Here is a 26,438-nt window from a genome sequence, read left to right as displayed (position 1 = left end):
TGCTCCATCTCACAACCCTGAGATCAAGAGTCATGTGCTTTACTGACTGAGCCAGCCAGGCACCCTAAAACATATTCCCCTTTTGAAAAATCCTTTATGGATTGGCAGTATATTCTTAATTCTCTCAGGTGTAAAAAGGGCAGATCTTGGGCCGCCTGGGTGGCTCAGCAGTTAAGTGTCTGCCTTTGGCTAAGGGTGTGATCCTGGAATCTGGGATCTGGGATCAAGTCCCACATCCACATCGGGCTCCCTGCATGGAGCCTGCTTCAGCCTCTGCCTATGTCTGCCTCTCTTTCTATCTCTCATGAATAAATTAATAAAATCTTTTTTTTTAAAGGGCAGATGTTAAAATAACGTCCAGAAATCCTGAAACTCACCCTGCCTGTTGATGAGTCACTTTTTAGGGGTGAAGGTCAGACTCACACCTTGCTGATCAGTGAGAATGGTTTCCTTGTTTCCTTTCCTCTCCCTTCTTCCCCTGCTCTGCGTTTGTACTACTGAGTACTGAAATGAAGTAAATTCATTATCCCACAAGAAATAGGCCCTCCCTCTTTTAAAACTACTGCTACACTTTTGGTAGCAGTCGTAGGCTAGATTATTTTTCATGTCCACTGGCCTGTGAGTTCCAAACCTCTTCCTGCAGCAGGTAGGAATTTGTGTGTGGGTTTGAAAATTCCTATATGACATGACTTACCGGAAAAGTGTTTGGTCTTCCAGTGAATGAAATTTCCATCAGATTTTATCTTTATTTACATTTACTTAGGAAAAAGGAACTGCTTTCCTAGAGTTCAAACTTTCTTTTAGTTTAGTTTAGTTTTTTTTTTTTTTTCCTGAAGGAAAAATAAAAATCCCAGGAATACTGACTGAACAAAGCAAGAAATTTGTGCCGCGTACTCTACCCCTGCTATTTCTCAGGCTCACTGCGTTTTTTTTTCTTGAATCACCCACACATAATTTCTTTTGATAAGGCTCAAGATAAAATGATGTAGTTAGAGTAGTTTCTTTTGGTTTTTGTTTGTTTGTTTTTTTGTTTTTAAAGATTTAGTTATTCATGAGAGACACACAAAGAGAGAGAGGCAGAGACATAGGCAGAGGGAGAAGCAGGTTCCATGCAGGGACCCCGATGTACGACTTGATCCTGGATCTCCAGGATCACACCCTGGGCTGAAGTTGGTGCCAAACCATTGAGCCACCCGGGCTGTCCATCTTTTTGGTTTTAAAAAACAAACATTTTCTGGGGCACTTGGATGGCTCAACTGAGTGTCCAGCCCTTGGGTTCGGCTCAGATCATGATCTCAGGGTCCTGGGATCAAGCCCTGTACCAGCTCTGCTCAGTGGGGAGTCTGCTTGAGATTCTCTCCCTCTCTCTCAAATAAAAATCTTAAAAAAAAAAAAACCTTCTTAATATTTCAACTAATAGGGATGCTTCAGTGGCTCAGTGGTTAGATGTCTGCCTTTGGCTCAGGGCGTGATCCCAGAGTCCTGGAATTGAGTCCTGTAATATCGGTCTCTCTGCATGGAGCCTGCTTCTTCTCCCTCAGCCTGTGTCTCTGCCTCCTCTGTGTCTCTCGTGAATAAGTAAATAAAATCTTTTTTTTTAAATTTCAGCTAATAGATAAGTTAGAATTGTTCTTCAAATCATAGGTTGGTGAAAGTGAGAACATTCTTCTGGATTGTTTTTTCTTTTTTTTTAGCTTTTGATTTTTACTTTTTTTTTTAAGATTTTTTTTTTTTAATTTATTTATGATAGACATAGAGAGAGAGAGAGGCAGAGAGACAGGCAGAGGGATTAAGCAGGTTCCATGCCAGGAGCCCGACGTGGGACTCGATCCTGGGACTCCAGGATCGCACCCTGGGCCAAAGGCAGGCACCAAACCGCTGGGCCACCCAGGGATCCCCTTGATTTTTACTTTCTAAAGTAATCTCCACACCCAACGTGGGACTCAAACTCCCTGTCTGAGGTAGAGTCTCGTGCTCCACCCACTGAACCAGCCAGGTGTTGCTGGCCTATGTTTCTAAATAATTACCTGTGACATAGTATAAGAAAACTTTTGGTGATTAATTTGTACAAAACAAATTGGTCAAGGATGGTTATGGGCATTTTCAAAATTAAAGAAAGGCTTTTTGGTAAATGGTTGCCCAAAGTAGCCACTAATTGTTTTACCCATTTTAACCACCTAACTTCTGAGAATAGACTTTTTTTGTTTTTGTTTTGTTTTGTTTTTAAGATTTTATTTATTTATCCATGAGAGACAAAGAGGCAGAGACACAGGCAGAGGGAGAAGCAGGCTCCATGCAGGGACCCGATCCTGCCATCTCCAGAATCAGGCCTCGGGGTAAAGGCGGCACTAAACCACTGAACCACCCAGGCTGCCCAATTTTTAAAAAATTTAAATAACAGTAGATAAGTATAACACCATTTTTCTTGCCAAGATAATTTTTCAAGGTTGCATTTCAGAGAGATTTCATTGGGAAATAACTATTTTGAGCTTGTTAGTTTTTCCATGAAAGACAATGCAAAGGTATATTTTGGTTTTGTAAACTCCAGTCTGTTTTGCTTTAGCTTGATTATATACTGTGATGGAATTTAACTCAACTACTGACCCAGCCTCAGGAGTTGAAATGAGTTTACTTTTACCTTTTGATCTGTTTTCTTGTAAGTCAGGAGTAAACTCTAAAATAATCTTTTCTTGAGGCACCTGGGTGGTTCATTCAGTCTGTTTAGCATCTGCCTTGGGCTCAGGTCATGATCCCAGGGTCCTGGGATCGAGTCCAATGGTTGAGCACATGTGCTCTCTCAAATAAATAAATAAAAACTTAAAAAAATAAGATATTTTCTTTATCCCAATGTAACTGCGATACTTAGTTTGTAGTAAGTATACACCTGAACTACACATCTGGATATGCTCTTTACTGTATTGCCGTGTTATAAATTTTTAATTGTACCTCAATAATTTGCAAGTTACATGACGACAATGAATTTACACTCAGGCTCAATAAATGTATATTAAGTTGAAGGTATGAACATAAAAATATTTTCTGTAATGTGCATCATTGATCGAAATAGCATTCTAATAGTTGAATTTTGAGGGGTTTTTTAGATTTTATTTACTCATTAGAGACCCAGAGAGAGAGGCAGAGACATAGCCAGAGGGAGAAGCAGGCTCCCCACTGGGAGCCCGATGCAGGACTCAATCCCAGGACCCCAGGATCATGACCTGAGACAAAGGCAGATGCTCAACCACTGAGTCACCCAGGCATCCCAAGAGTTGGATTTTAAAGTGCGAGCTGCAGGGGGATCCCTGGGTGGCTCAATGGTTTAGCGCCCAGGGTGTGATCCTGGAATCCTGGGATCCTGGGATCGAGTCCCACATCAGGCTCCCTGCATGGAGCCTGCTTCTCCCTCTGCCTGTGTCTCTGTCTCTCTCTTTCTCTCTCTCTCCGTGTCTCTCATGAATAAATAAATAAAATCTTAAAAAAAAAAAATAAAGTGGGAGCTGCCTTTTCGTTAGTAAATACAGAGCTATGATAATCCTTTTTTTTTTTTTTTTTTTGAGCTATGATAATCATGTTCGAAAAGCTTTAGAGGAGTCCCTGCTCTTGGTGCTAATTGTCTAGTGATACTGTTTGCTCAGTAGCAGAGGCATATGGCAGGTCCACAGGTTGCTGAATTGTTTCAATTTTTGTTAAATAAGGTCAGTGACACAGTTTTGTCCTAACACTTATTTTTTCTGGGACACCTGGGTGGCTCAGTGGTTTAGCACCTGCCTTCAACCCAGGGCATGATCCTGCAGTCCTGGGATTGAGTCCCACATCAGGCTCCCTGCAGGGAGCCTGCTTCTCTCCCTGTGTGTCTCTTATGAGTAAATAAATAAAATCTTAAAAAAAAAAAAAAACAAAACTATTTTTTTCCAAGTATTGCAGGAGTTTGTTCTTGCAGGAAAAAAAAAAAAAAACTATATAACTGGGAAACTCCTTCAGTCCCCATCCACTGGTTTTGCCAGTTGTTTCCCTAGAGGCAATCCCTCTTAACTGTTCAGTTTGTTCTTCCACACCTTTTCCTTGGAAAGGTTCAAATGTCGACAGTAAAGCTTAAATTTTGAGAAGAGACTCCTGGTCCCCTTTAGTGTGACTCCTAGATTTTTCTATTTGTGTCTACCTTCACATAATGGTCCTGGAGAATATGCTTCGGGAGTGTGTTTACGTGCTGTGTTTTGTCAATTCTAAGACTCACTATTATCTTACGTGCTATTAAGAAAGAAAAACTGCTCTTGTAACTGTAAAATACTGGATTGTAAAACAGAATATGATTTTAGAGAAGTTGAAGCATGTGGTTGAGGGAATGCCTGAATGGATGAAATAAGTGATGTGCTGTGATTCTGTATTGTTTTCTGCAACTTGCTTTGTCACTTAGTATTTCCTATAGTTGCTTCATTTATACCATAGTCTGAATAGATCATACTGTTTAGCAGTTTTTTTTTAATATTTTTAAATTTTTATTTATTTATGATAGTCACACACACACACACACACACAGAGGCAGAGACACAGGCAGAGGGAGAAGCAGGCTCCATGCACTGGGAGCGGGACGTGGGACTCGATCCCGGGTCTCCAGGATCGCGCCCTGGGCCAAAGGCAGGCGCCAAACCGCTGCGCCACCCAGGGATCCCCTGTTTAGCAGTTTCTTTATTGAGGAACTTGTAAATTGTTTTACCATAACAAGAAAATAGCTGTATCCCCCCACGTCTGTATATTTAGGATAGTATCACAAGTGGATCACAAGAATTGGAATTACTGAGTCATGGGGCATGCACGTTTTTAGTTTTGAAACAAGTTGCTGAATTGTCTTCCAAAATATCTAACTGTATACTTCAACATTAGTATAGGAGAGTCAGTACCTCTTTGTCCCATTCTTACCAAGTCTTGATGTTACCTGACTTTGTTTGACCTATGTGGTGGCAGAGGCTTTGTATCTAATGGAAACCATATGCATTTCCTTGATTAGTGAGGTCGGGGATCTTGGGTTGCTCATTAGCAACCTGTTTCATTCTCCTCTGAGTTTACTGTTCATAACCTTTAATCCATATTCTTCTCTCATCGGTAATTTTATTTTAGTGACTACTGTGTGCATGGATAAAATATGTAGGTAGTATATACTATTTTCTATTTTTTTAGGTGGTAGTCTCTTTTGTTAGAACCAGCCAATAATTAAATGTATCAAAGAAGCAGAACTATTCTCTAAGGATTTCCCATTTTACCAGCACCCACTTTCATATTGCTTTGAATGTTGGTGGTAGTGAAGTGTTTACAGGCGAAAACTGGCTTCACTCTGCATTGCCCATTGGAAACCTGCCAGAGCCAACCATGGTATGAAGCAGGGAAAAGGATCTGATAGCCATCATTGATACTATCCCGTTTCTTCTGAAGTAGCAGTGGACTCCCTACTTGATGAATAGACTGAGAGGTTCAGTGGTCTCACATCTAGGAAAGGTCTCAGAGGAGATTCACACCTCTCCTATCAGAGCCCCTTCACCACATTGCACATCTCAGTGGGATGGATGCATTTATAGCATTTCAAGGTACGCATAATCTCTTATACATGATTATACTAAAAGTGACTGATAAAAAATTATTTTTTTTAAAGATTTTATTTATTCATGAGAGAGAGAGAGGCAGAGACACAGGCGGAGGGAGAAGCAGGCTCCATGCAGGAAGCCTGATGCAGGACCCGATCCTGGAACTCTGGGATCACACCCTGAGCCAAGAGCAGACACTCAACTGGTGAGCCACCTGTGCGTCCCCAAAATTATTTTTTAGAAAATGTTTTTAAAAAAACGATCCTCCTGCAGTTTTTGATAAGTGTAGAAGATATGAAGTGGAACAGTTTGTGTCTGTTAACTTGACAGATGGGTTTCTCTGTAGAAGTTTGAACATAAGTATCGATACTTGGCTTCATGAAAAAAAAATCTCTGCATAAAAAGTTTCTATCTTAGGCTCTGACTATTAAAATCTAGTTTTTGAAATAAAAATGTCACCATAAGATTTGTATCTGTCACAGGGAGTGTGTGACATACCTCGCAGTGGAAGCATAGGACACTGAAAATACTTTTTTTTTTTTCAAATTCTAATTGTTTTCATGTTTCTTTATCTTACAGAAAAAGATGGCAAAGCCTTTCATCCAACTTATGAAGAAAAATTGAAGCTTGTGGCACTGCATAAGCAGGTTCTTATGGGTCCATATAATCCAGACACTTGTCCTGAGGTTGGATTCTTTGATGTGTTGGGGAATGACAGGAGGTAACCGTGTTTTGTTGTATAATGAATTTTACCAAGTGATGTTGAGAAGAGTGCAAAGCGAATTGGTTAAGATGGAATCAGCTGGTTCCTTAGCTTTAGAGTGAGACTGAAACAGACATTTTTGCTTACAGCTTCTGGAGTCTTCAGATGTGTATCTCTTTTTGGCTTGGAGATGTTTATGGATAAATAATGTGGAAGAAGTTTTCTCATCTGATTATGAACATAAGACAAGTACAACTTCATTTGATTCTTCCTAAATAACATTAATAGCAGCCATTTACAACATACAGTCATTGATTTCCTTACTGGGACAGAATTATGACAGGAAAGAATGCACTGGGAGCTGTATTTGGTTAAGACTAAAATATGGTGACGGAAAGTCAGACTTCGGTGCTCTTGCTTGTATGGAAATTATCAGCAGTGCAGCTAATCTGTAGTTCACAGCAGCATGTTTGGATTGTATGTGGCACATCTAATTTAGGAAATCAGTGATACATACTTGTTGAAACTTGAGTTTTGAGCCTTTTGCTTATGGTAGAATCATCCTTTGTTTTAGTTGTAATTGAGAATTGTTCATGTTTAGGTTTAAATTAAATCACATTCGTAGTCACTTAGGAAGAGGCGGTAATAACTTTTCTTGTTATTTCTTCCAGGAGAGAATGGGCGGCCCTGGGAAACATGTCTAAAGAGGATGCCATGGTAGAATTTGTCAAGCTTCTAAATAGGTGTTGCCATCTCTTTTCAACATATGTTGCATCCCACAAAATAGAGAAGGAAGAGCAAGAAAAGAAAAGGTGAAGTTTGATGGCATGGCACACTTTTTTCCTGTGGAGCCCCAGTCCTGATGCCTTTGCCTTATGGAGTATATTCTAGATCACGTAACCCCACTGCCCTTGGATCCCCACTTCTTTTTTTTAATGCTTTTTTTTTTTTTTTTTTTTAAGATTTTATTTAATTTTAGAGGAAGATCTCACGGTTGAACAGGGGGAGGGGCAGGAGAGAGAATTTCAAGCAGACTGAGCACAGAGCCTAATGTATGACTCAGTCTCATGACCCTGAGATCACAGTCTGAGCCAAAATCAAGAATTGGATGCTTAACCGACTGTGCTACCAAGGCACCCCTGGATCCCCCTTTATTACGGCAGTTGTTCAAACCTGCTGGTGTGAGCAGGTATTTGTACTTGGAGTTTGAGGGGCAGGGGCCTACTGCTCTCGGGTGGCTATCCCTTTGAAAGGAACCGCCTTTCCACCATGGCAACATTCCTCTTGTCCTGGTTATACTGAGGTTTTGAGCAAGCTCCACCATTAACTCAGGCCCCCTCCCCAACCTTCAGAGCTGGAGACACACCCTTTGCCTTTGTTTCCCTCAAGCTTCTAGAATGTTATGCTCCATATCATGGCTATCACCTGTACTATGTGATTATTCATATTGGCTCTGGCTCCCACATGGCTTATTAATTATTTCCAGGGGGGAGGCACGTATGCTGCTGAATAGACTGTTTATGTTGATGGGATTTTTCATCATGACTGTGAAATCCACAGCATTACAGTTAACACCTTTGTTTTCTTTTTAAGATTTATTTATTTGAGAGAGTAAGTATGTATGGGCAGGAGGGGGCAGAGAGAGAGGGAGAGAGAATAATCCAGCAGACTCCTTGCTGAGTGTGCAGAACCTGAGGGGCTTGATCCCACAACCTTGAGATCATGACCTGAGCCAAAACCAGCAGGTGGACGCTTAACTGCTGAAGCCACCCAGGCACCCCTGGTTTACACCTTATTTATCTAGAGGTTGTATTTTCAATAACTTTGATTATCTGAAGTTTTTGAGTAATGAAAATGGCAGTATAAAACCAGTTTTCTCAGATTATATTACATTTACTTAGGAACCATTGGTTCTCTGATTTCCTTTCTTGACCTGAATTGGAAATAGCAAAAACAGCCTGACAGGAAGAAGACAGAAACTATAAAAAATCAACACAAGAATTATAAAACTATAGCAGGCCTCTGACATGAAGCCTGCTTCTCTCTCTGCCTGTGTCTCTGCCTCTCTCTCTCTCTCATGAATAAATAAATAAAATCTTAAAAAAAAATTATGTTTATCCAAAGGAAGATTGTTTTCATCCAGAGGAGAAGTTTTGATTTATTTTAAAGATTTTATTTATTTATTCATGAGAATGCACAGAGAGTAGAGAGAAAGAGGCAGAGACACAGGCGGAGAGAGAAGCAGGCTCCATGCAAGGAGCCTGACATGGGATTCGATCCCGGGTCTCCAGGATCGCGCCCTGGGCCAAAGACAGGCACTAAACTGCTGCGCCACCCAGGGTTCCCAGAAGTTTTGATTCTTAATGGCAAATTGAGTATTTAAGTTATTAGTCTTCTTAACATGTAAAATTACATTTTTCCTTTTAAAAATCTTTTGTCATGAGATGAAATCCACCTAGTACTCTGAAAGCATTTAAGATTAGACTCCTTCTGTCGTACAGGCCTAGCTCTGGTTGTGGAACATCCACCAACTGTGACAGGTTAAAAGTAGGTCATATTACTGCTATGTGTTGAGCCCTGGTTGTGGCTCAGATGTGCTGTTAATCATTTCTAGGAGTTTGGGGAGAAAGCGGGGTAAGCCGAGCAGTGCTTGTGATAGGACTAAGAAGTGGTATCCCCTTAGATCCTCAGAGACCTCTTGCATCTGCTCCTCAGCCATCCGGCCCTCCATACCATGCTCAGCGAGGCACTCACTCCTCATGCAGTGGGGTCTGTGTTCCCCCAGGAGAGAGGCAGAGAGCAGGCAAGAGCTGGGTAGGGACTGTACCTGCATTACCAACTCTTCTTTTTCTATTTTAAATGCAGCCCTTTGACATTTTTTTAAATGTCGGAAGCAACATACAGATATGTGTAATATAAGTATGTTTCATCTATGGCAGTATGTGAAGCACAAACCAAAAACCATCCCTCCCACATTGCTTTTAATTGTTCTCTTCTCTTGATAGATGATAAAGGACACATTTAAGGTGTATTTTTTTTTTTAAGATTTATTTATTTGAGGGAGAGTGCGAGTGCATGTGGGGGAGGGGCAGAGAGAGAAAAAGTTTATTTCTGCTGAGTGTGGAGCCTGATGGAGGGGCTTGATGCCAGGACCCTGACATCATGACCTGAGCCGAAACCAAGAGTTGGGATGCTTAACCGACTGAGCCCCCCAGGTACCCCCAGGTCAGATGTTTCTTTGCAGACCTTTTCCTATGCATTTCCCTACTCTTTTCATTAAACAAACATATTAAATGTCTTTGCATACTAGGCCACATAGTCGTTTTTTTGGCTACATGGCATTTCAGCGTACTTTATGCATTTCTAGACACATGCTTGTTCTTTCTAGCACTGTGCTCAACTCTGAGAATGAAGCGCTGGGAGATAGGCAGCCTTTGCCCTCACAAACCACCGAGTTTAATGGTAGGGCAAATATATTACCGAATTTCTCACACAAATTTAGTTACAACCACAATAAACAGTGGGAAGGGAAAGCCTGTGACACTCTGAGTGTATGTTAGGGAGACCTTCAGGGTGTGGGCACATCATTTCAGTGGTCTCTTACTGATGGACACCGTTCTCTCTTGCTGCGCAGCTGTAATTATTTCTGCCTTGTTCTTGTGGATTGTGAGATCTACCCCACAGGATAAATTTCTACTAGCAAAGTGGGTACATTTCAAATTTCGATAATATGACCATGTTGTTCTCTCAGAGTTGTGTTTTCACTGGGAAATAAAGTCTTAAGTTATTTTAAAGCAGGATTCTTTATACAGGGCTCACTGTGTCTGTCCTTGGCTTGTAGGAAGGAGGAGGAGGAGCGAAGGCGGCGCGAAGAGGAAGAAAGAGAGCGTCTGCAGAAGGAGGAGGAGAAGCGCAGGAGAGAGGAGGAGGAGAGGCTGAGGCGGGAGGAAGAGGAGAGGAGGCGAATAGAAGAGGAGAGGCTTCGGCTGGAGCAGCAGAAGTAAGTGGGTCAGTGGCTGGGCTTGAAGCTTGAGAGCTGGCCCTCCATGGCCTCCATGTGCCACGCTTGTGGGAGAGTGGTATGATGTGTGCTGGGAGGTGCAGCCGTGCCAACTCCTGGCATTTGTGCCAGTGATTGTCGTGTTCCCAAGACGGCCTTATCTTCAGCTTCAGTGGGTTGCAAAAAGGAAAGGGATGGGGTCAGCCGCCAGATCCAGGGACTAGAGCAGGAGCTGAGGTTGCTTGCTGGCTCTGTCCCCAGGTCCACAGAATCTCGTCTTGCTTCCCCAGCTTGTGTGTCTGTCTCACCCCTTCTGTTCTCTGCCTTGGTGTACACAAGGCTGGCCCAGTGTGGATTTGTGTGGTCTGAGTTTTCATGCATCTGACAGATTGGCCAGAATCAGAGAGAGATCCAGTTAGTCCTGGGACAGAGGGTCTGCTTGGTGTGGCCTCTGTCAGGCATCTGTTCCTCATACAGAATTTGGAACATGAAACCATTTCTCCTTAGGACCGTGAGAGCAGCTGTGTCAGGGGGTGGTCCTTCAGGAGGGAGTTGTGGGTACAGGGACAAATCTATGGACAACCATGTGTGTGGGAAGATCTGAGGTGTGGGGGTGACCTGGCATCTAGAGGAAACCAGAGAACATGATGGTCCCTTGGTGTCTCGTCATCTCTCAGCAGCTCCTCAGAGGAGCCTCATTCCACTTTGGGGAGAGACTAGGAATGCTACCTTTAGGAGAGGGTGGCGCCCTGGGTGGCCAAGCCCAGTGTCATGTTCTGTTCAGGAGTTTGTGAGATTTTGCTTAGTCTCATCTATCTACTTATTTATTGAGAGCTGGCTTTCAGGTCTTTTTTCAGTTGGTCACCTGACTGAGGTAGGAATTGTGTGATGTGTGTAGGAGAGAAAATGAGATTTATAACAATAGAGAGTACTGTCTCTCAACCAAACATGCCCAGTTACTATTTTCAGTGTTGATCTTTAAGGAAGGCTTTAAATTAAATGTGAGAGACCCTCAGAGTTTCCTGGCTTTTTTGACACTTACCAGGGCCACTTGCAAGACGTTCTTACTGCTCTCTGAGTGTCCAGGTGGAGAAGCCGTGGCCAGCAATTGAGTGTCTCAGCTTTGCCATAGATAGCAGCACAGCCTCTTACAGCATCCTGGTGAAAGTCCAGGCTGACCCCCGACTGCCTAGACTTGCATTCAAGCTCTGGCTGCTGCTGGCAGTGTGATCTTGGGCAAGTTCCCGAACGCCTGTGCCTTCTCCTCTCTGAAACCTCACCTCTGTCGTGGTCGTGAGAGCAGTAGTGGCTTAGTACCCTGGGACACATGCTGACCGGTAGCCATTACTGGGTTAGTCATTTCACAGAGTGACAAATTATAAAAGTAAATAACAGGGACATTTTCTTTTGCCATGAGCCATCTCCCACGGTCAGACTAGTGTGTATTTTCTGATTTTTAGGCAGCAGATCATGGCAGCTTTGAACTCACAGACCGCTGTGCAGTTCCAGCAGTACGCAGCGCAGCAGTACCCTGGCAACTTCGAGCAGCAGCAGCTCCTCATCCGCCAGCTGCAGGAGCAGCACTACCAGCAGTACATGCAGCAGCTCTACCAGGTCCAGCTTGCCCAGCAGCAGGTGTGCCCACCCCCTTCCAGCGCCCAACCTGTCCTTCCGCTGGGACCCGTGCTCCTTTGTAATGGTTGCTAATAAATTCTGCCTCCTTTAGCCTTAAAGGGATAATTTCAGGGGACTTTTATGAAGGGAGACTTTCAGGGTGCAGAGCAGTTTTGAAAACAAATAGATGATATTAAACCAAAAAGTGATGTGACCACTGCTCTGTTGTGATTGAGCATCTGGAGGTTGTGTGGACCAGGTGTCATTCCAGTGAGTCTGGTTGAAACTCTGATGGTGGTCCTGGCACCGTGAGGACTGGGGTAACTGGTTTTAGTTCGACAATGTCCTTCAGGTGGTGGGCTGTCAGGTGGTGGCTGCCAGCCGCCAGTGGGAGGACCGGTCCCCTGAGGCTATCGGCTGATTTTGCAGGCTGGTCACCTTGACGTTTGCGTTAGGTACTGTGGCAAGACTGTGCTCCCATACATCACAGTGGTAGTCTTCCTCCAGCTCCCCTACCCCCAGGTACTTTGCTTCCACACAGGAGGAGTAGGTGGTTAAAGGAGAGCGCGTGGGATGATGGGTGGGGAGGAGGGCAGTTAACGCTTGCATTTGGTCCTGGCTTTGCCATTATCTTGGGGTTTTTTGTTGTTGTTGTTTTATTTTCTAAAGATTTTATTTCCTTTATTAGAGGAAAGCATGGTGAGAGAGCATGGTGGTGGGTGGGGGCTGAGGGAGAGGGAGAAGCTGACTCCTTGCTAAGCAGGGAGCCTGATGTGGGACTCCATCCCAGGACCCTGAGATCATGACCTGAGCCAAAGGCAGGCCCTTAACCCACTGAGCGACCCAGGCGCCCCCGCCCCCCATCTTGTTTGATATCAAGTTACCTACTGCTCTGATTTCTCTGCCTTTCTCTCAATGGGAATGGGATAAAATCCTGGTACCTGTTGTGTTCACCTCACTGAACTCTCAGAGGACTAAAATGAGAAAAATAGTTGCTCTGTGAAAATGTTGTATACAGGGACGGCTGGGTGGCTAGGCAGTAAATTAAATGGCTGCCTTTGGCTCAGGGCATGATCCCAGGATCTGAGGATCGAGTCCCACATCAGGTTCCTTGCAAGAAGCCTGCTTCTCCCTCTGCCTGTATCTCTGCTTCTCTCTTTCTCTCTTTCTCTCTTTCTCTCTGTCTCTCATGAATAAATAAAGTCTTAAAAAAAAATGTTGTGTACATATAACAGGTAACTGATCCTGTGTTCATGTTTCACACTGGGCAGAGGAATTAATGCCTTCGTTGTGTGGCTCTAACAAATTTTTACTCCTTTTCGCTCAGAAAGCAGTTTTGAAAAAAAAGAAAGCAGTTTTGATCTGTCAAATGGAGGGAAGAAAACATCTGACGTAGTTGCTCAACATTTCTTGTCAGATGAAGTGATCTTGCTATTTTGCCAACTTTTAAAAATTCTTTGAAAATTAATATTCTTAAAATCCCTTTTCCTTTTTTTTTTTTTTTTTAAATTTTATTTATTTATGATAGGCACACAGTGAGAGAAAGAGAAGCAGAGACACAGGCAGAGGGAGAAGCAGGCTCCATGCACCGGGAGCCTGATGTGGGATTCGATCCCGGGTCTCCAGGATCGCGCCCTGGGCCAAAGGCAGGCGCCAAACCGCTGCGCCACCCAGGGATCCCCTAAAATCCCTTTTCCCTTGAGTCTTTAGCATTAGTGAGAAGTTAAAAAGCACTGTATATTTTTGTCTTGTTCATGAGAAGATGAAAAAAATGTCAAACCAGAGTATATTCAAGACAATAAGTGGCATTTGAGGGATTTATTTTCTGTCCTCGAAAGCCTGTTTCTACTTCAAGCGTTACCAGCCTCTTCTTGCTTTGGTGATGGCTCCAAGATAATTGTCCAATAGGATAGCTCCCATGTCCTGCCCTGTTGATAAGTCACTGTCATTTCGTGAAAGCAAAGTTGGTCAGATAGGGCAAGCCGAGAATCTGTGGAAGAGGATTAGAAAGATCTTGAATCCATAATTTAGATTATAGTGATAGAACTCAGTTTTACACATTGATTAGTGGTCTCTGGGAATGGAGAAGGAAAGGTGCTGGGAAAGGAACAAAGGAACTTCAGCCCCATAAGTATTGATTTTTTTATAAATACTGTGCAAAATGACAAAATGTTAATACTTGTTCATTTGGAGATGTGGTTATGTGGGTGTTTGCTGCTGTGCTTTTAAAAACTTCCCACAGTACAGATGAGAGGCAACGTAAGTAAACCATTATGATCTACTGCGTATAATAGAAGTTGATTTGAGGGCAGTGGGATCCCCAAGGGAGTTGTTCACTCTGCCAGAGGATTTCAAGCACGGCCTCCCAGAGAGCAGCCATCTGAGCTGGACCTGCTGATCATCAACAGAAATATTTTTCTTGCTGTCCTGTTGTGCAGTGAATTTTCTTAGTCTGCTGAATTATTTTGGTTGTATGCACTTTTTCTGGAGGCTGGTACTCTTTCTAGAAAATCGATATGGGAATAACTGAGAATCTGGGCCTTGGAAAGAGGTACTTGAAAATCTTACCTGTGTTACCAATCTGCATTAGCTGCACAAAAAGCGTCATTGTTCATTGAAATAACTGGAATGTAGATATATGTTAAGTGTGTGTACAGATATGCAGAAATATGTCCTTATCCTAAACCATGAGATTACAAAGGCTTTTTTCATATATTTTCTTTGTTTCATTATTTTATTTTTACTTTTAAAAACATTAGCTAACTTTTCACTTGATTTTTTTATAAGATTTTATTCTAAAGTTACTTAAATTCCCAAATGTTTAACAGTAAAATGGATAAATTTTGTACCTTCACAATGGAATATCATAGCAGTGCAAACAAAATACAATTACTTAAAACCTTATGGATGAACGTTGTAAAAATAATGTCAAAAGAAGCCAGACACAAAAAAGAACATTTATTATACAATTCCATTTATATTGAAAATCAGGGAAAGCAAATCTGTAGGAGTATAAGTCAGAATAGTTGTTAGCCCTGCAGCACAGATGGAGGTGGGTATCTGGAAAGGAGGATTCTGGGATGCAGATCATGCCTTCACTGGTATTGGTTATGTGGGTATGTATGTTTTATGAAAAACGATCAGGCTGTACATTTGTGTATGGTTTGTGTACTTTATAATTCAAAGTTTTACCGAAAGTTCCTTAAGTAATAACACTTAGGTACATCTAATAATATTACTATCCATCTTTTTTTTTTTTTTTTTTTTAATCCATCTTGATATAAGAGGGGAATGTCCCCATAGTTGCCCTTTGTGTTTAAGATGTTTTTACTCTTCTGTTTTGACTCAGGACATTTTGATTCCATTTTTATGAATGCACGTTTTAATCAGAATTATGTAAACAGTGATGAATTTTCATTGAGAAAATATTTTTACATCAAGCTACATTTTACAAGCCTATTTTAAATTAGGTTGGTATTTTTTTTATAACATGAGTAACAGTTTTCAGTTGTAATGAGTTTTTCTGTATATAGCTTATGGTGAAGATTTAATTTTTGGTTAATTTTGTCCATATTAGAATAATTGTCTATATTTGATTTGTTGATTACTTTGGGGGCCTAGATCAGGTCTTACTAATTTACAGTTTCTACCTTCATGAATTTTCCTCTGTGATCATTTCTTTTTATTTTATTTTTTATTTTTTTTTTAATTTATGATAGTCACAGAGAGAGAGAGAGAGGCAGAGACACAGGCGGAGGGAGAAGCAGGCTCCATGCACCGGGAGCCTGATGTGGGATTCGATCCTGGGTCTCCAGGATCGCGCCCTGGGCCAAAGGCAGGCGCCAAACCGCTGCGCCACCCAGGGATCCCCTGATCATTTCTTTCTACCAAGTTTTATTTTCCTGAGTCAGATTTTGTGTATCTGAATTTTATCAAGATTTTATGTCAGTTTTATTTATTTATTTACTCATTCATTCATTCATTCATTTGGGAGACAGAGAGGGTGGGGGGGCCAGAGACATAGGCAGAGGGAGAAGCAGGTTCCCTGCAAGGAGCTGGATGTGGGACTCAATCCCAGGACCCCCAGATCAGGACCTGAGCTTAAGGTAGACACTCAACTGCTGAGCCACCCAGGCATCCCTTATGTCACTTTTAAAAACAAATGTTACTGTGTTCAATTTTTGCCTTTAATTGTTTGGGGGTTGATTATTTCTACCTACTATTGTATTTAGCCGTTGACTTGATATTGTCCTACTGATAATCATCCAAAATAAGATAAAACTGGTAAAGTTTACTAGTAATTTCTTGAAGCACAGTGCTTTGGTAGGACAAAAACGTGGGGTCAGCATGCATTCCAGGGCAAATGTGCCACCTGTTAACCATCCTGGTCAGTGTGTCTTCACTGTTTTTCCACTTGTAGGCAGCCTTACAGAAACAGCAAGAAGTAGCAGTCGCAGGGGCTTCTTTACCTACATCATCAAAAATGAATGCAGCGGCACCAGGCGATAGGATGTCAGTTAATGGACAGGCCAAAACTCACACTGACAGCTCAGAGAAAGAACTTGAACCAGAAGCTGCAGAAGAAGCTGTGGAGAATGGACCAAAAGGTATGGTTTGGCATATGTGTTTATCCAGATGTCGTAATTGAAATTTATGGAAAACAAGTCAGGAGTCTGGCTAACTAGCTTTGGAGAGCAGTTACATATTTGTGAGAGCTGAATGCTTCTGTACCCTTTTAAGTCTGAATCTGATGCTTCTGGTGACCCTTAGAATAGCATAGAAGAGCAAGCCAGATGTCTTCTGAACACTTTGAATTGTGTTATTGGTTACCTATTGCTGCATACCAAATCGTACCCAGATTAGCAGCTTACAGTAACAACTGTTTATTGTCTCACACAGCGTTGAGATTCCTGGGGTTTTTGGAATTGAGGAGCAGCTTAGCTGAACAGTGGTGGTTCTGGTCCCATTTGGTTTTAGATGTGATGCCGGCCAGGACTTCACTAGAGGCTCTACTTCCAGAGGGTTTCCTCCCATGAGTTGCAAGATGGTACTGGCTGTTGGCAGGAGGCCGTGTTTCCTGCCTTGCAAAAAGCCTCTTCTTCAGGCTATCTGTCCTCAGTGTAGTGGCTGGCTTCCTCAGAGCACATGAACCAAGGGAACAAGGCCGAAGTGGCAGTGTCTTTTACGCTGTAACTTTGGAAGTAATACGTTGGCACTTCCACTGTGTTCTGTTGGCCATATGTACCAACCCTGTGCATTGTGGGTAGAGACCTTTCAAGTGAGTGAATACCCAGAGATGAGGATCACGAGGTTAGCAGGGGCATCTTGGAGGCTACCTACCATATACTATGATGTATTTTTTGTTTAAAGATGTATTTATTTATTTTAGAGTGAGAGAAAGTTGTAGGCACAAGTGGGAGGGTCAGAGGGAAAGGGAGAGAGAAACTCAAGCAGACTTCCTACTGAGTTTGGAGCCCAGGGCTCAATCTCACGACTCTAAGATCATGATCTAAGCCAAAACCAAGAGTTGGTTGCTTAACTGTTTCACCCAGGTCCCCACAATGTTTTTTTGTTTGTTTGTTTTGTTAAGATTTTAAAACATTTATTTATTCATAAGAGACAGACAGAGAGAAAGAGGCAGAGACACAGGCAAAGGAGAAGCAGGCTCCATGCAAGGAGCCTGATGTGGGACTCGATCCTGGGTCTCCAGGATCACGCCCTGGGCTGAAGGCAGCGCTAAGCCAGTGGGCCACCGGGGCTGCCCCCACAATGTATTTTTTGAGACTAAAGTACCAGAAGATAATTTAGCATTTTTAGAGGTCTAGCTTTTTATGGGCCGCTCATTCATTCAACAACTGGAAGATTTTCTGAGTGCTAGGAGGAAAATGTGAGGCAGAATGACACATGAGGTGTAAACTGTAGCTGCAATAAGGACTGTGGTGGGGAGAAAGACACGTGTAGGTTCAGAGCACGTGGTGTGGGGACTGAATGAGTCGCAGAGGTCAACAGAGGTTTCCTGGGGAAGAGATGACTGAGCTGAGAGAGCCAAAGCAAGGCTAGGCTTTAACTTAAGAAGGAAGAGAAGAGCACGGCAAGGATGGTGGTTGGGTAGCGGTATGGTTTGTAATAAAGACCATTTGAGACATCTGCCTTGTCTTTTTTTTTTTTTTGCCTTGTCATTTTAGAGTAAGTAACAGAAAACAGCTTTGGATAAATCCTTGAAATCCCATGGTTTAACTCCTCTTCCCTTTTATCACTATAAGAGTTTATCAGTATTTTTTTTTTTTTTAAGTAAATCTCTACAACTGTCATGGGGCTTGAACTCATCACCCCAAGAATGAAGAGTTATATATGTTCCACTGGCTGAGTCAGCCAGGAACCCTAAGTCTACCAATATTTTCAAATGAATTTTTTGTCAAAGGTTTCTGTGACCACGTCTGAAAAACCTGCTGAGTGGTCTGGTGTATATAGATGCTGCTCAGCAACAAGACTACCCCTTTGTATTTGGTCCTTAGTGGTTCCAGTCCTATTCAAGTTTTGCTGTTTCTTTGAGCTCCTTTAGAATAGGCCCTAGAACTTTGGGATCCTTAAAGGTCAAGGTTCGCCTTTTTTTTTTTTTTTTTTTTTTTTTTTTTGACAGAGACTAAAGTCAAAGCCCAGCTTTCTTTGTACAGATCCAAAAGTGAATTTATTCCTAAGTCCAGATCTCCCTTCTTTATTAGGTTTCCCTGGCTCCAGCTAGGAGGTTTCCAAGGTCCAGTTTTAAATCCCCATGTGTAATCAGAGTGTTGAAAAAATCACTTCTAAGATTGTGGATTGCATTTATTACTTGAAGTGGTGTGACCTTTGAATACCTAGTGACATTGGTAAATGTTGCAGTTCAGGGGGAGACTTTGCTGGGAAACATGTAAATTCCTCTAAGTCCTTGATTTTAAGGTAGACCAGATAATACTTGGTGCCTCACTGCAGCCAGGCAGGTGTCCTGTGCGAGTCAGCCGCCTGCGGGTGAAGGCTCATCCTCTTCAGCGTGTGTAATTCCTGTTGCTTTTAGAATCTCTTCCAGTAATAGCAGCTCCGTCCATGTGGACACGACCCCAGATCAAAGACTTTAAAGAGAAGATTCGGCAGGATGCAGACTCGGTGATTACAGTGGGCCGAGGAGAAGTGGTCACTGTTCGCGTCCCCACTCATGAAGAAGGATCATACCTCTTTTGGGAATTTGCTACAGACAATTATGACATTGGATTTGGGGTATACTTTGAATGGACAGACTCTCCGAACACTGCTGTCAGCGTGCATGTCAGCGAGTCCAGTGATGACGACGAGGAGGAGGAAGGTAGAGCTCTTGGTCCATACTGACAAGTTCTGGGTTGTGTATTGGCAAAAATGGCTTGGTTTGCATGTCAGTCACCCTTGTGCTTCCTGATTTACACTTTTGGACAGGTATTCATCTCTTCATAAGTGGGATCTCAGCTGAAAAGGCTGAGAGACAGGCCAGCCTCCTGGAAGGGACTGGGGCCCGAACGTGACCTTGCTTTAATGCTAGGCAGGTCTGTCTGACAGTGTGTTATGCTACAGCTTCTCACTATTGTGTTACTTCCAGCATTTTGTGTTGGAAAGCCAAATGTGAAAAAAAAAAAAAAAGGAAAGCCAAATATGCAAGATCATTTGAAAAATTTTAAAAGAGCAAGCAAGAAATTCTGCCAACTCTGGAATTTATTTAAATTTACATTTCTGATATTAGCTTTTTAAGTCATTGCTCTAAAGTTTTTTTATGTAAATACAGAAACTCATACCAGAACATCATACCTTAAAAAAATAAAAAATGTCAGCTGTTCTTCCCCATTTTACACAAGTATCATTTTTTACTTTCTCTGTAAGTAGACAAAATGGAGTGTTTCCATCTTGGTCTAGGAAGTAGGTTATAAAGTACATACGTATTAATGGAGAAGATGGTCTCCTTAATTTTGTTTTGCAGAAAAGGTAGAGCTCAGGGCTTTGGTACGTACCTCGTGAGCACTTGAGTTCCTGTGTCGGCATAGCAGAGCCTGATATAAAAAGAGTGCCCTGGCTGTGAGAGTGGAGAAGCAGCCTCTTGGTTCTTTGGAGCTCTAACCTTTCAGATGACTTGTACACAGACTGCTTGTGCTTGAAGAGGATTGGTAATATTTCACAGACATCACATTGAGATACCCTGAAAGAGGTAGTTGTTGGAGGTTTGTGGAGGAAGGCTAGAAATTCAGCTGTCAAGGTGCACAGTTGGATTCAGGCACCACATGTGCTGCATACTGGGCCCTCTGGGACCACATATGGCAACACATGTATGGGCCAGTGTCGTTGAGGAGCTGCTTTGTGTCATGGCACTTTGATTTCAGCGGCCTTTATCTCAGAGTACCGGACCAAGGTAAAACATTGCCCACGGATACTGCTGACTGAACCAGAAAGGAGAAAACAGGAGTGAGGAAAGAGCAAGCAGAGGCGAGAGACCTGAGCAGGTGTCACTACCCCCATGTCAGGTGCCACCAAGCAACATCAGGACCAGAGACTGGCCTTTCTTTCTTTCTTCCTTTTTTCTTTTCCCTTTCCCTTTCCCTTTCCCTTTTCCTTCCTTCCTTCTTTTTTTTTAAGATTTTATTTATTTATTCATGAGAGATAGTGAGGCAGACAGAGAGAGAGACATAGGCAGAGGGAGAAGCAGGCTCCATGCAAGGAGCCTGATGCAGGACTCGATCCTAGGAATCCGGGATCATGCCCTGAGCCAAAGGCAGATGCTCAACCACTGAGTTACCCAGGTGTCCTGAGACTGGCCTTTCTGTTGTATCACAGGAACTCATGAAAATTAGACTGCAAGTGTCTGGGAAGGGAAGTTTGTGTGTGTAGATTGTTACACTTCTAAAGAGCTTTGTGAATAGTGTAGAAGAATTCTCGGTTCAGAAGCAGGTCAAGGTGATCTATGTCTCCTGGCTTGCCTATTGGAGACTCTCTGAAGGGAGGTTGCATCCTAGCGTGAGCCCTCACCTGAGTGTCATTTTGGGGCTCTTCATGTTGGGCAGGGCACCGGTAAACATGGCCACGGTCCAGTGCCTCTCTGGAGGTGAGAACCATTGGCACACCCTTGATCTCTGCTCCAATATGTGATATCCTTCAGGTGGAAATGTCCTTGTGCTGTTCCTAATCATAAAATGATTTCCATCTAAAACTGTCAATACCCCTGTATGAACCAAAACAATAGTGAGGACTTACTGCCCCCAAGAGTTGTTTGCAAAGAGTGAGCATAACTTGTCCTTTTTGAAGATGTAGCTCACAGGCTGCATGTGTCTCATGGCTTCTTATGACGGCCACTGTGTGCCACCATGTCTTGTCCCCATAGTGCATTTTATGGGAGTCATTTTAGCTTGGCTTAAGATAGACGAGCAGTCAGTCTTTTTTGTTTGTTGGTTTGGTTTTTCTCTATTTAGTCTTGAAAGCTGCGGGAAATTGTTCTCTTTGAAGAAGTGTGGCTCATAACCTATCTTCCTGCTCTAATTCTACCTGTCTTTATTGTTACAGGTCCCAGGTCTTTGCTTAACTTGATGAAAGGTACATTGCTCATCTGTCCCAGTAACCTTTGGTTTTACAGATTTTGAACAAAATCTGGATTTTGAATTACTGGACTAATAATGTGTTTCATGGATACGCTTATAGGCAATATAGGCTTTTTGAATGGCTCTGTATTTCTCATTTGCAAATGAAGGACATTTATTGCTGTGATGAAGCAAATCTTATTTGGGCCTATTTATCAGAGTGTTATTTGCCTTTTTTTTTTTTTTTAAGTAAACTTTTTTTTTTTAAGATTTTATTTATTTGATACAGAGAGAGCAAACATAAGTAGGGGAAACAGCAGGCAGAGGGAGAGAAGGAGAAGCAGACTCCACGCAGAGTAGGGAGCCCAGTGTGGAGCTCGATCCCAGGATTCCAGGATCATGACCTGAGCTGAAGGCAGATGCTTAACCAACTGAGCCACCCAGGCATCCCCTAAATAACTTTTTTATTTTAGAATAGTTTTAGATTTATAGAAAAGTTGCAAAAATAGTACAAAGAGTTCTAGCATACACCACCACACACAGTTTCTCCTGGTGTTAATAACATCTGTCTTGTACTGTGGTAGGTTCATCATTACTAATGAACCAGTATGGATACATTATAATTACCAAAAGTCCATATGTATTCAGATTTCCTTAGTTTTTATCTAATGTTCCAGGATCCCATCCAGGTTGCTATGTTATAGTTAGTTATTTTGTCTCTTTAAGCTCCTCTAGACTGTGAGAGTTTCTCTGACTTCCCTTGTCTAAATTCCTGACAATGGCTATTGACAATCACCATGCAGTTAACCAATGTTGCCCCAATTCACTCTGCCGTGTTATGAATGTGTTATGGTCTTTTATCTTCTGTATGATATATTCCTCTTACCTGTTGGCTTGAGATTCTTTATATTTTATACGTGAAACTGGGATTTTAAGCTGGTTTGCAATTTTCTCACTCCTGTAGGTTTCCAGAGGTATTTTTTTCCTAATTTCATATCATTGCAGCAGAAACTATTAACTGGAACAAACCTGGAATCAGAGCTTTTTGCCACTGGGATCATCCTTGAGTTAACACAGACCTGTAGTGAAAGTAATGGATTTTCAGAGTGTCTCTGAATGCCTACCTCTTTACTTTGGTTTCCTCATTTTACTCTTTATATATCAGATATATAGAAAATGATACTCCTCAAAGCTTGATTGCCCTTTCCTAAAACAGAGAGAATTTTCCTATTGTTGAAGAGGAAGAGGAGAGTGTCATTTTCCTTAGTGTTGCTCAGGCGAGCAAGGTTCCACGTTACTACAAGGAATGAGGAATTATGGGGCTGTGCACGGGGAAGAGTGGGGCTCAGAAGTAGTAGTGGTGGTTACAGTCCAGGGAGAGAGAGATGCTGGCTGCTTCCACCACCAGATAGCAGCTAGTCAGACACAGGAATAAACAAATAAACGACCCAGGGACTAAGTGCTCACAGGTGTGTAAGTTGTAGAATGGCTCCAGAGAACTTCTGATGAGAATTTTCTCATAGAACTGGGTTGCAGTGTTTGATGCAAATGCGTTTTTCCTGGATCTGTTCACTGATGTGTTTCCTGTCTGTCTCACAGAAAACGTCAGTAATGAAGAGAAAGCCAAAAAGAATGCCACCAAGCCTCTGCTGGATGAGATTGTGCCTGTGTACCGGCGGGACTGTCACGAAGAAGTGTATGCCGGTAGCCACCAATACCCAGGGAGAGGAGTCTACCTCCTCAAGTTTGACAACTCCTACTCTTTGTGGCGGTCAAAGTCGGTCTACTACAGAGTCTATTACACTAGATAAAGATATTACAGAGTCTGGAGTCTAGGGTGGGGCAGAAGACAGCGTTTAGTTTGGAATTTCTTTTGACTTTGTGGAGCATTGCAGTCAGTGTTTACCCTATTGATTTTGGTCTGATGGCTGGTGAACTCTTGTGGGGACTCAGGGTTCCCTTGAAACCCTTTACCATTAATACTCTGGGGTTAGGGGATTCCTCAGACCCCTCTAGCCCTTGGGTGCTGACCACCAGAGTCACTAGTGGATGCTGAAGTTACAGGAGCTACGTGTTAAATCTTTAAGGTCTCCAAAATAAAACCTCCCCACGTTGACCCCACCTGACTGATGGTGAGTCCATGCTGCCTGCTCCATGTGTTTTACGAGAGCCCGTAGTTACAGTGACCTCTGATGGGAAATCCTCATGTCAGTAGTCTACCTGAGGTGCAGCTGACTTTGAGGAAGGTCATCATTTTTAAAAACTGAAAAACTCAAGACCTCACAGATTATAATAGAATAAAGTTGCCTCAATTTGATTTTGTTTTGAACAACCCAGATTGTTTCTGCTTTGAGTGCAGCTTGTTCAGTTCAGAGTTGTATTACAGAGAATTATTTTCCAAGATCTTAAGAATGTTCAAAGCTGATTGTTAGTTGAACTATGAAGACACCTAGAACACCTGAGACATCTGTCTTAGCAAGCCTCTGCTTGGTCCTTTGCTCTTCCTCTGGTACTAGTACACTACCAGTAACAAAGCAAAATTCTTTTTTGTCTCAGTTGGGCTTTATCGAGCATCTCAAATTGAAACTGTTTTCTACACAAGCATATAGTTATGGGTTTTGTAAACTCAAATTGGCACCTACTGAATTAAAATATACAGTATCACTTAAATATAATTCGGTGTGTGGGGAATAACATTGCACTAAATGGAAATCACTGCCAGAGACAGTCCATTTTCTTTTCATGTGTTAATACTTAGGTACAAACCCCTACACAATTCCAGTTTGGAATTGCTTACTAGAGAGAATTGGAAATGCATATGCCCATGCTTAAATTGTTTTAGAGCTTTAATCTGTATTATGTCTTTAGAGATGGGAAGAGGTACATCTTTGTTTTCCTTACTGAAAACAGATATGGATTAATTGCCTCACATTTGTATAAGTGATCGACTAGTGTAGAGATTCTTGTTTTCAGAGGGAGGGTGGTATAGCTAGAAAGCGACAAAGACGGCAATACACATGTAATGTTACTGTATGTTGTTACTGAAATACTTAGATTTTTATAATTTCAAATCATAAATCACTTCTTGTAGGAGGGTCTCTGTTGATTAGCTGCGTTATATACAGTTCACTACGTAAGGGGCTGTTGGTTTTTGTGTGCTGCATTTCTGTCTGTTTTTTAATACCTGGTTTTGTACATACCTAACTCTGTTCTCTTTTGGTTATTCAGAAACTGGATTATTTTCTCCTAAGCAGTGCTTAATTTGTGTTTTTTAATTTTGATTCACTAGTTCCAGCTCAAAGATGTCCACACTGTTCTGTCCAGAACACTTTCAGGCTCTCCATCAGCTCTCATGTATATATGGTATAGAAACCATGGGGTTAGGCACTTCTTGGCTTTTTTTTTTTTTTTTTTTTTTTTTTAATGAGAAAATACTGTATTTAAAATGTAAAATAAACTTTTAAAAAGCAGGCACTAATATATATTTCTTCCAGCCTTTGATTACAGATTTGTCCTTGCACATGTTAAGATGAATTATCTTCTAAAAATATCATTGTTCTTGGGAGCAGTGTATGTCACTTTACATAGCAGTGGTTCCTGTCATGTGCTCATGTCAGAACATTTTTTTGGTTTTAAACTTTTTTATTGCCTTTGGCTGTTGATTAGTACAGTACAAGTGCGATTTCAAAAAGATCTTGAAAATAATATATTTAATCAATTAAAATGTTTATCTGTAACCCGTTGATGTTTCATTAATACAGTTACTCTCTGAAGTGTTAGTTTTGTATTTCTTCATTTTGGAAGGATGAGAAGAAATATTCCAAATGACCTTTTCTGTTTTAAAAAGTTGAAAACCAACAGCAGACTATTTCTGACTGATTATTTAATTTTTGCTGTGAATTACCCCAGTGAGTTAAGATTTTAAAGTTTTCAGACTTCTTTGTGGAAAGGAAAGCACTACTTTTTCTTAAAAGGGACTTATAAAATTATTTTCCCTATACAACCAGATTTTTAGCATATTCCTTGACATACACGGGGACCACCTGCTTTAAAATAGTTTCTGAGGTCTGGCACTTGGAAAGCAATAATTAGAGGAGTGCCCCAGTCAGTATAATGTGGAATGCCAGAAACTATTCTAAAAATGACCCCACTGAAATGTGTATCGACCTGGACATCAAATTTCATTTGCTTGTTTGAGATTCGGAGAGAGAGAATGAGTTGGTCATCCTGGGATTTTATCACTGTGCTGGGGTACTGTGAAGCCAGACCAGAAAGTACTTAAGGAGAACTGTTGATGTGTGTGTGCATCTTCGAAGCCATGTGACTGAGTCTTGACCATCTGTCTTGTGGAAGAGGAGAAGCAACCTATTCAAAATAATAAGTGATTGCTAATAATTGATTATTAGCTTGGAGTGCATAATCTACAACCAAAACCATCTTTGCACTCTTTCCCCAGCCTCAATTCATCACCTCCGTCAGAAACTTAACAATGTGTGCATGTGATCTTGGGGTAGAGCAAATCTTAACTTTATTTCTATGCACTAATTTTTCAAAATGTGTATAAATCAAACTTGGACTTTTATCTTACATATATTCTCCTACAAGTCTTCCACTTTTTCTTGAGAGCTTCTTAAGATCAAGTTGATTACTGTCCTTTCAATACCCTTTTGAATTTATTACATGGTTATTATTTCACGTGCTTATTATTTTGCTTGACTTTGTAATGAAAGAGGTATTAGCTCCATTTTTATTAGTTGACATGCCACTTTTAATAAGTTGTGATTTGATTAGGATACTTAATGTAGTACCAGGAAACGAAGTGGTCGACTTTTCCAGAATTGACCTTGGCGTTTGGACTTGGGCCGTCAAACCTGGGGGGAACAGTATAAATTGGAGCAGTCAACTCCTTTCTTGTAGTTTTAACAAAGTCTTGAGCGTAATTGCTCTGTTCAGCCCAGTGCTGAACTCATGACTTGTGAGTC

At 41.8% G+C, this 26,438-nt stretch overlaps 1 protein-coding gene across 1 annotated transcript in view; it reads left to right on the top strand.

Moving 5' to 3' along the window:
• The window catches only part of ACBD3 (acyl-CoA binding domain containing 3), a 40,636-nt gene extending 15,401 nt beyond the window's left edge, over window positions 1-25,235 (top strand). The window contains exons 2-8 of the mRNA XM_026003267.2: window positions 6,156-6,297; window positions 6,951-7,091; window positions 10,121-10,279; window positions 11,740-11,914; window positions 16,314-16,500; window positions 18,945-19,229; window positions 23,056-25,235. Of these exons, the coding sequence (XP_025859052.2) occupies window positions 6,156-6,297; window positions 6,951-7,091; window positions 10,121-10,279; window positions 11,740-11,914; window positions 16,314-16,500; window positions 18,945-19,229; window positions 23,056-23,267 (1,301 nt within the window). The 3' untranslated portion in view covers window positions 23,268-25,235. The remainder of the gene's footprint in view (window positions 1-6,155; window positions 6,298-6,950; window positions 7,092-10,120; window positions 10,280-11,739; window positions 11,915-16,313; window positions 16,501-18,944; window positions 19,230-23,055) is intronic.
• The last annotated feature ends 1,203 nt before the right edge of the window (window positions 25,236-26,438 follow it).

This window comes from Vulpes vulpes, chromosome 13 (genome assembly GCF_048418805.1).
Source record: "Vulpes vulpes isolate BD-2025 chromosome 13, VulVul3, whole genome shotgun sequence".
NCBI classification, from domain to species: Eukaryota; Metazoa; Chordata; class Mammalia; order Carnivora; family Canidae; genus Vulpes; species Vulpes vulpes.
Note: the sequence above shows the minus strand (reverse complement) of the source record. Positions and strands in the feature narration are given on the sequence as shown.